Source organism: Salmo salar, chromosome 07 (genome assembly GCF_965601325.2).
Source record: "Salmo salar chromosome 07, fSalSal1, whole genome shotgun sequence".
Taxonomy (NCBI): Eukaryota; Metazoa; Chordata; class Actinopteri; order Salmoniformes; family Salmonidae; genus Salmo; species Salmo salar.
Window position 1 is genome coordinate 13314252 of NC_138297.1, and position 8249 is coordinate 13322500.

The 8249-nt window shown below is 46.4% G+C and overlaps 1 protein-coding gene across 1 annotated transcript; it reads right to left on the reverse strand.

Moving 5' to 3' along the window:
• Window positions 1-1166: 1166 nt before the first annotated feature.
• Window positions 1167-7790, reverse strand: LOC106591919 (pepsin A-like). Its single transcript, XM_045721497.2, has 9 exons — window positions 7686-7790; window positions 7406-7547; window positions 6665-6782; window positions 6190-6308; window positions 5666-5862; window positions 5428-5544; window positions 5011-5155; window positions 1858-1956; window positions 1167-1651 (listed from the first exon to the last, which is right to left on the reverse strand). The coding sequence occupies exons 1-9, from the start codon at window positions 7742-7744 to the stop codon at window positions 1514-1516; spliced, it is 1134 nt and encodes a 377-aa protein (XP_045577453.1). The 5' UTR covers window positions 7745-7790; the 3' UTR covers window positions 1167-1513.
• Window positions 7791-8249: the final 459 nt, after the last annotated feature.

Genomic DNA, 8249 nt, shown 5'->3' on the forward strand with positions numbered 1-8249 from the left:
GATCGGTGGAGCTGTGGAGAGAACACAGCTGCCTTTTCATTATTAAATGTTTTATATGACCTCTAGTTCACGCTGTAGATTAGAAAGTCCATATTATCCACGTCTGCCCAAACATTGGCTGGTCCATTTAGATAGTTCAAATAAACCCTACTTAATCTATAAAAAAAAAACATTTTACAGAAAATTGATGATTTGCAGTATGGATCAGATGAGATGGTGGTCATTACCACTAAATACATTAATAGGGACATTTTAGGTGTGCTGCAGAATATTTTATCAATGTGTGCCATGGTTCCAAAAGGCCTGGGAACCACTGGGCTAGAGAAATGTTCCCCCATTTTTCTTACACCAGTCTTTTCCTTTTAAATTCATGAGGGAAGTGAACAGGTTGTCACACCCTGATCTGTTTCACCTTTCTTTGTGATTGTCTCCACCCACCTCCAGGTGTCTCCTGTTTTCCCTATTAGTTGTATTCATCCCTGTGTTTCCTGTCTCACTGTGCCAGTTCCTCTTGTTTTGCCAAGTCAACCAGCGGTTCTCCTAGCTCCTATTTTTCCCAGTCTCTGTTTTTTCCTAGCCCTCCTGGTTTTGACCCTTGCCTGTCCTGACACCAAATCTGCCTGCCTGACCACTGCCTGTTCTGACTTCGAGCCTGTCTATCCCCTTGTACTGTTTGGACTCTGACCTGTTCACTGAACCCCTGCCTGTCCTGGCCTCAAGTCTGCCTATCGCCTGGTACTGTTTGGACTCTGACCTGATTTATGAACTCTCGCCTGTCCCCAACCTGCCTTTTGCCTATCCCTTTTGGTATAATAAATATCAGAGCTCAACCATCTGCCTCCTGTGTCTGCATTTGGGTCTCGTCTTGTGCCATTAACAGGTGCACACTTGGAGCAGAAGGTTAGAGAAGGACAGACAAGACGAGACCCAAATGCAGAGTCATAGACCTGAACATGCTGGAGGCAGGTAGGCCCAGAGTCATAGACCTGAACATGGTTCAGGTCTATGACTCTCGGCCTACCTGCCTCCAGCATGTTCAGGTCAATATTCTATACTATTCTATTCTGTTCCTATCCTTTTTCTTACATTAAGAGGTTCCACAAGAGGATAGTTTCACTTCAGGGAGAAAGAGCTATTGACAATTGAACACACTTTATTTGCAAGGCTAAAATTGTATTTTATTTATTGGCAGCTGTGTACGTTGACAAAATTTCCCCAACCAAGTCAGTTTTAGTGATATAATCACCTATATAACATAACTGGAAGATTTAGACCTAGATTCAATCCAGACTTTGGAAGATCTGTGCTATAGTACAATTTAAATTTAAAGACAATGTTCCCGCTGTTCACAGAGACTGCAATCACGGTAAATGCTGCATCTGTCGGCTCAATCAGAAATTACTTTAACATTTCAATCCCACTGTAACGTGGTACTTTCATGATACAGAGGAAATCTAGCCATTAAGAATCTTTTGGTATCTCTGTAGATCTAGTGGATCTCTCAGTGGATATCTTACGCGGCCTGGGCCAGACCAACATTGTTGTTCTGCCTGTCAAAGATGGCATAGTACTGCCTGATGAAGACATCTCCAAGGATCCAGAGCTGCTGAGTTCCACCGTTACCAAAACCAGTCATGCAGCCGTTGGAGTTCTACAGAGAGAGAGAAATACAGAGATATAGAGAGAGAGGAGGAAAATCAGGCATATGTGGCCGTTTGCTCCTAGGATCTAAAAGAAAGGTCAAGTCTCAGATGTACAGGTGCTCTGATGAAGGAGCTTGCTACCGAAACACATCAGCATTAAAGATCAGATAGGTCAGATAAGTTGTATGTAACAACATGTGTTTCAGTCGACTACCTGGGAGGTGTAGGCAGAGGCAGAGATGGTGAAGGCGTTTCCGTTGAGGGTGAAGGTCACATCGGGCATGTTGGGGATGTTGTTGCAGTTCACGGCGGCCTAGGAGAGGAACAATAACATCATGTTATAGTTTATTCTGTGGTTAATCAGAGGAGAAAAAACAACAACAAGAGAAAAGGTTTATACCCTTTTCACACTCCAATGCCGTCCCAACCACAATGTGCTGTTTCAGATATTTACTCTTCCCATGTCACGTTCTGACCAGTATGAGGGTTATTTTGTTAGTGTAGGCTGGTCAGGACGTGGCAGAGGGTATTTGGTTTATGTGGTTCGGGGTGTGTGTATTATGTAGAGGGTAGTGGATTTATGTATTCCGGGGTTTTTTGGTCACTGCTCTGTTAGTCTATGTTCTTTCAAGTTAGTCTGTTTTCTATGTTTAGTTAATTGGGGTGTGGACTCTCAATTGAAGGCAGGTGTTGTCTAGTTGCCTTTGACTGAGAGTCCTATATATTAGGGTGTGTTTGTGTTTGTAATTTGTGGGAGGTTGTCACTTGAATTGCTGTTGTTTGCCTTTCAAGTCTGTATTCGTCGTCCATCGTTTTGTTTTGTTTGTATAAGTGTTTTCATTAAAAAGTGAATTATGAGCACTCAACCCGCTGCGCCTTGGTCTATTCCTGACGACCGTCGTAACAGAACCTCCCAACAAATCCGGACCAAGCAGCGAAGGAAGGAGCAACAGGTGGACTTAGTGGAGCAAAGGGAATTTGAGTTGGACCAACGGGAGAAATGGACATGGGAACAGATTATGGCCGGAGAGGGCCCATGGAAAAAATGGAGCGAAGACCGGGAACGCTACAGGGGAACACGACTGGCTATTAAGCCGGAGAGGCAGCCCCAAGATTTTTTTTTGGGGGGGCACACGGGTAGTTTGGCAGGGCCAGGATTGAGCCGCAAGCCAAATCCCCGTGCTTATTGGGGGCAGCCTAGTATTAGTCAGGTCCCGTGCGTTGGAGTGAGGTGCACGGCGTTGAGGCCTAGTATTCACAGGCCGGTGTGCGCAGTACCTGCGCCCCGCATTTGTCAGGGGAAAGCGGGCATCCAGCCAGGAAGGGTGGAGCCAGTACTGCGCTCGAGACCGCCAGTGCGCCTTCACAGTCCAATATATCCTGTTCCCGCTCCACGCACTAGCCCTAAGGTGTGTGTTTCAAAGCTGGCATATCCAGTACCAGCACCACACACTAGGCTTCCAGTGCGTCAGCCCAGTCCAGTACGTCCTGTTCCCGCTCCACGCACTAGCCCTAAGGTGTGTGTTTCCAGGCTGGCATATCCAGTACCAGCACCACGCACCAGGCTTCCAGTGCGTCAGCCCAGTCCAGTACGTCCTGTTCCCGCTCCACGCACTAGCCCTAAGGTGTGTGTTTCCAGGCTGGCATATCCAGTACCAGCACCACGCACCAGGCTTCCAGTGCGTCAGCCCAGTCCAGTACGTCCTGTTCCTGCTCCACACACTAGCCCTAAGGTGTGTGTTTCCAGTATGGTACCTCCATTACCAGCACCACGCACCAGGCCTCAGTGCGTCAGCCCAGTCCAGCACGTCCTGTACATGTTCCTCGTACTAGCCATGTGGTGCGTGTCCTTAGTCTGGCACGTCCTAAGCCAGCCCCACGCACCAGGCCTTCTGGCAACAGTGCCTCGTCCAGAACTTCCGGCAACAGTGCCTTGTCCAGAGCTTCCGGCGACAGTGCCCCGGAGAGAGACGGCCCACTGTTCGGAACCAGGTGAGACGGCCCACTGTTCGGAACCAGGTGAGACAGCCCACTGTTCAGAGCCGAGTGAGTCTGGCTACAGTCCAGAACTTCCGGCAACAGTGCCTCGTCCAGAACTTCCGGCAACAGTGCCTCGTCCAGAACTTCCGGCAACAGTGCCTCGTCCAGAACTTCCGGCAACAGTGCCTCGTCCAGAGCTTCCGGCGACAGTGCCCCGGAGAGAGACGGCCCACTGTTCGGAACCAGGTGAGACGGCCCACTGTTCAGAGCCGAGTGAGTCTGGCTACAGTCCAGAACCAAGTGAGTCTGGCTACAGTCCCAGAGCTCCTAGAGTCGTCCTACAGTCCAGAGCTCCTAGAGTCGTCCTACAGTCCAGAGCTCCTAGAGTCGTCCTACAGTCCAGAGCTCCTAGAGTCGTCCTACAGTCCAGAGCTCCTAGAGTCGTCCTACAGTCCAGAGCTCCTAGAGTCGCCCTACAGTCCAGAGCTCCTAGAGTCGCCCTACAGTCTGGGGTCGACAGAGAGGGACATCACTGTAGAGACAGTTTATGAGGGGAGTGAGCCAGGGGTGGAGTGGGGACTGCATCCGGCTCCTGAGCCACCTCCTGAGGGGGGAGTATTGGGGTTGGGGGGGGGGGGTGTTGCAGGAACACCGTCGTTGATGGTGGCCACCCTCCCTTCGCTCCCATGTACTTTTGGGGATTTATTAGTGTTTTGGGGGTTATTTGTTGTTGTTTTTTTTGTGTGTGAGGTGCATCCGGGGTCTGCACCTTTGGGGGGGGTAATGTCACGTTCTGAACAGTATGAGGGTTATTTTGTTAGTGTAGGCTGGTCAGGACGTGGCAGAGGGTATTTGGTTTATGTGGTTCGGGGTGTGTGTATTATGTAGAGGGTAGTGGATTTATGTATTCCGGGGTTTTTTGGTCACTGCTCTGTTAGTCTATGTTCTTTCAAGTTAGTCTGTTTTCTATGTTTAGTTAATTGGGGTGTGGACTCTCAATTGAAGGCAGGTGTTGTCTAGTTGCCTTTGATTGAGAGTCCTATATATTAGGGTGTGTTTGTGTTTGTAATTTGTGGGAGGTTGTCACTTGAATTGCTGTTGTTTGCCTTTCAAGTCTGTATTCGTCGTCCATCGTTTTGTTTTGTTTGTATAAGTGTTTTCATTAAAAAGTGAATTATGAGCACTCAACCCGCTGCGCCTTGGTCCATTCCTGACGACCGTCGTTACATCCCACTTGTTCGTTTTAGCACGGTCGTTCCAACAACTAACAAGCTTAGTACAGCTTGGTTTGGCTCGGCTTGGTTCTGCTCAATAGTGTGAAAAGCCTTATAGTTGGACATCAGTCAGTGTGTGTGTGTGTGTGTGTGCGTGTGCGCGCGTGACTCACGTCTCCATACTGGTCAGTGGTGGCTCCGACCCAGCTGTTCATGTTGCTGATGTCAGTGGTTGGCCCAACGATCAGGGAGGTGCCGGTATCTATGATAGCCTGACACCCACCATTGCAAGCCACTGTGTTGCCGTTGATGGTAACGCTGGAAGGACAAATACTAGTTGAGTTTAACTGTTCTTCCTCTCTTTGGTTGTTTGCATATTTCTTGCTTTTGGGTTTTTGTTGTTAGCAAATAAACTTCAACTTGCTAAGTGCACAGCAAGATTTAGTCATAGGCTCCAGACTTGAAGTAGGTTTGTTCATTTGATGTACTGCTCCAATGAATTCTGGGTGATTGCATGAAAGGATGATACATGAATATTGGTATGGATATGGACCAGGATATAGGCGCTCTGTGTGGACTAGTGTACCTACCTGTCCATGTTGATCTGCCAGTAGGTCTCAGAGGACAAGGGGATCCAGGTGATCTGTCCGGTGTAGTAGTTAGACTCAATGTTTCCGAAAGACACCACACTACCCTCTGCTGAGTTTCTATTGGAGGAGGAGAAAGGTCAACAAGGTTGTTCTTACATTGTTATTTATTAATATCACAACTAAGAGAAAAGGCCACCTCCCATCCAGGTATATTTGTACAGTGCAGTTACTATGTTACCCGCTCAGGTAGACAGAGAAGAGGTTCTGGGAAACGAGGCCCTGGGTCATCATGTTGTCAAAGACGGGTGTGGCCCCAGAGGCCGCCAGGTTGGGGAAAGCCAGGCCCAGGATACCGTCGGCAACCATGTTGGCCATGAAGGGAGCCTCAGTCTGACTGGCACCAAAGATCTGCTGAGTCACAGAGATACCTCCCACCTGGAAACACAGAACAGCAGGCATCAGTCACTGGGCACCATAGAAATATAATTACTTGAACAGGTTTTCCCATTCAATTGATTGGTGATGTGTGGACCGGCGGCCAGATTGAGTGTACCCAAAATAGTAATTATAATTCTTTGCTGACTATACTGGAGTCAGTTATTAATATACTTGTGTATTTTTTTAGCATGTGATGTTAATAAATGGGACTGCTAGGGGATGGTGGGTGCTGAGTGAAAGATTATTTGGGGGTTGTATTGTATGTAATGTACAGTATGTGATTGTATGTATTATAATAATGTGTAGCTAGCTACATTTACATACCGAAACAGTGTCGTATGCCAGCTGTCCAGTCATGCTGCCAGTTCCGTACTGAATAGAAACAGGCTGGTTGGCCCACGAGAAGGTGCTGGACTGTGCAGGGTTGAATTCGGCATGGTTCTCTATTCAAAACATGAACGTGTTCATTAAGTACATACCATGCCATTGCAAAATGTAACATTCATTTATTCATTGGTATTGAGCTACTCTCTACAATCCATGCTCTAAATGGGACAATATAAAAATACATTCATCCTATTCTATGGTTTTATTGTGTTGAGCGAATCCCGTTACGCTGTAAACCTTAAGGTGCTCACCTCAGCCCCTAACCTCAACCCACAACAAAGTCTCTCATTCTCTGGCTAGGTACTCAAACTGTTTTTTGCAAGTCTGTCACAAGAGACTACTCAGAAACAATTAGAAATATAGCTCTTCTCCAATTCCACCAGTATTCTTCATACCCCTACAGTATACTCACGGCAGGCCTGGCTGGAGCAGTAGACAGAGGGAACCCACAGGTTGGAGGAGCCAGTGTCAAAGATAACGTTGAAGGATTGGGGAGGGGTTCCAATGGAAATCACTCCGTAGTAGGACAACTGCAAGGAGACGATGAAACAGAGATGTACTGGAAGTCAGGGTCACACAAGTGAACATTTCAGAGTACTATGAAGAAACAGGTATTTGGTTAACTACGTAGCTAGTTACATGTCAAGACGCATGGCTATATGATCAACTCTAAGCTCATAATTAATTTGATCATGCCGGGGATTTTTTTTTTTTAAGAAAGACATGAACACAAACAGTAGAGCCAATGGGTTCAAACTATGCAGTCACAATATCCAACATGTAATGACATTTTTGAAACAATAATCATACAGCCAATAGACTAGGCTGGTCCCAGGTCTGTTTGCGTTGTCTACAGTGCATTAGGAAAGTATTCAGACCCCTTGATTTTTTCCACATTTTGTTACGTTAGTCTTATTCTAAAATGGATTCAATATTTTTTTTCCCTCATCAATCTACACACAATACCCCATAATGATAAAAAATATATAATCCATTTAAGAATAAGGCTGTAGCGTCACAAAATGTAGAAAAATACTTTCCGAATTCACTGTAGACAACTCCCATGTTCATTGGCAATATAGAAAAAACTGATCTGGGACCAGTCACCAGGCTAATGCAGTATATCACCATACTGCTTCTGTCTGTGCCTTACATCAGCGTCGTTGGTCATAGCCTCATCACCGGTCTGGTAGAACTTGGCCATAGGGTTGTAGGGGAACTTCAGCCTGGTCTCCTCCCATATACCCTTCTCCATCAGGGTCTCTCTGGCAGTCTTCCCCTTGATCAGAGAGATCCTGAAAACACACAATCGCAATCACCTTTATTCGCCAATTACATGTACCAGGAATTTGACCTGGTTAAATGGTGCTGACAACAATAAGCAGAATATGAAGGAAAAAAATACAAAAAACGAAGAAAAGAACAGGACTGACTTGGTATTACACTCGGAGAGGGCCACTAGGGCACACAGGACAACAGCCCACTTCATCATGGTTGCTTCTGGTTCTTCTTGGACACAGTGAGTGAAGTTAGAGTAGGAGAACCCAGGCCTTATATACAGTCATCCTGGACACCAGGACCCAATCCACAGCCAATCGACCATGTCATACAATGTCAAGCAATCTGTGTGTCCCAAAATGGCACGCTATCCCCAATATAGTGCACTACTTTTGAATAAGGCCCATATGCCTCTGGTCAAAAGTAGTGCACTCTATAGGGGATAAAGTGCCATTTGAAACACAGATGATAACACAACTTCAGATAAGAAAAGTGCGATGTGGTTAGAAATACAAAATGCCTATGAAGCAAAAGTAGATATGCTTTGGAACAGTTTTAATTGAACAGTCTGTCATTATCTAATCTTGGGAAACAAAATATAGCTGGATGCTAGTCTGTGCCATGGTGGCGTCAGTTCAGATAAACCTAGGGTTTGGCAAAGTGGGGTAAGGAAACATTTTTGGGAAGTTGAAGCTCATGTACTGCATTTATACACAATT

What these genes read in the sequence shown, in the direction of transcription:
- LOC106591919 (XM_045721497.2), bottom strand. Translation starts at nt 7,744, where the DNA reads ATGATGAAGTGGGCTGTTGTCCTGTGTGCCCTAGTGGCCCTCTCCGAG. An exon ending in CTATGACCAACGACGCTGAT is followed by an intron (nt 6,783 to 7,405) that starts GTAAGGCACAGA and finishes GTCTCCTTGCAG; the next exon opens with TTGTCCTACTACGGAGTGAT. An exon ending in TGGCATACGACACTGTTTCG is followed by an intron (nt 5,863 to 6,189) that starts GTATGTAAATGT and finishes CTGTGTTTCCAG; the next exon opens with GTGGGAGGTATCTCTGTGAC.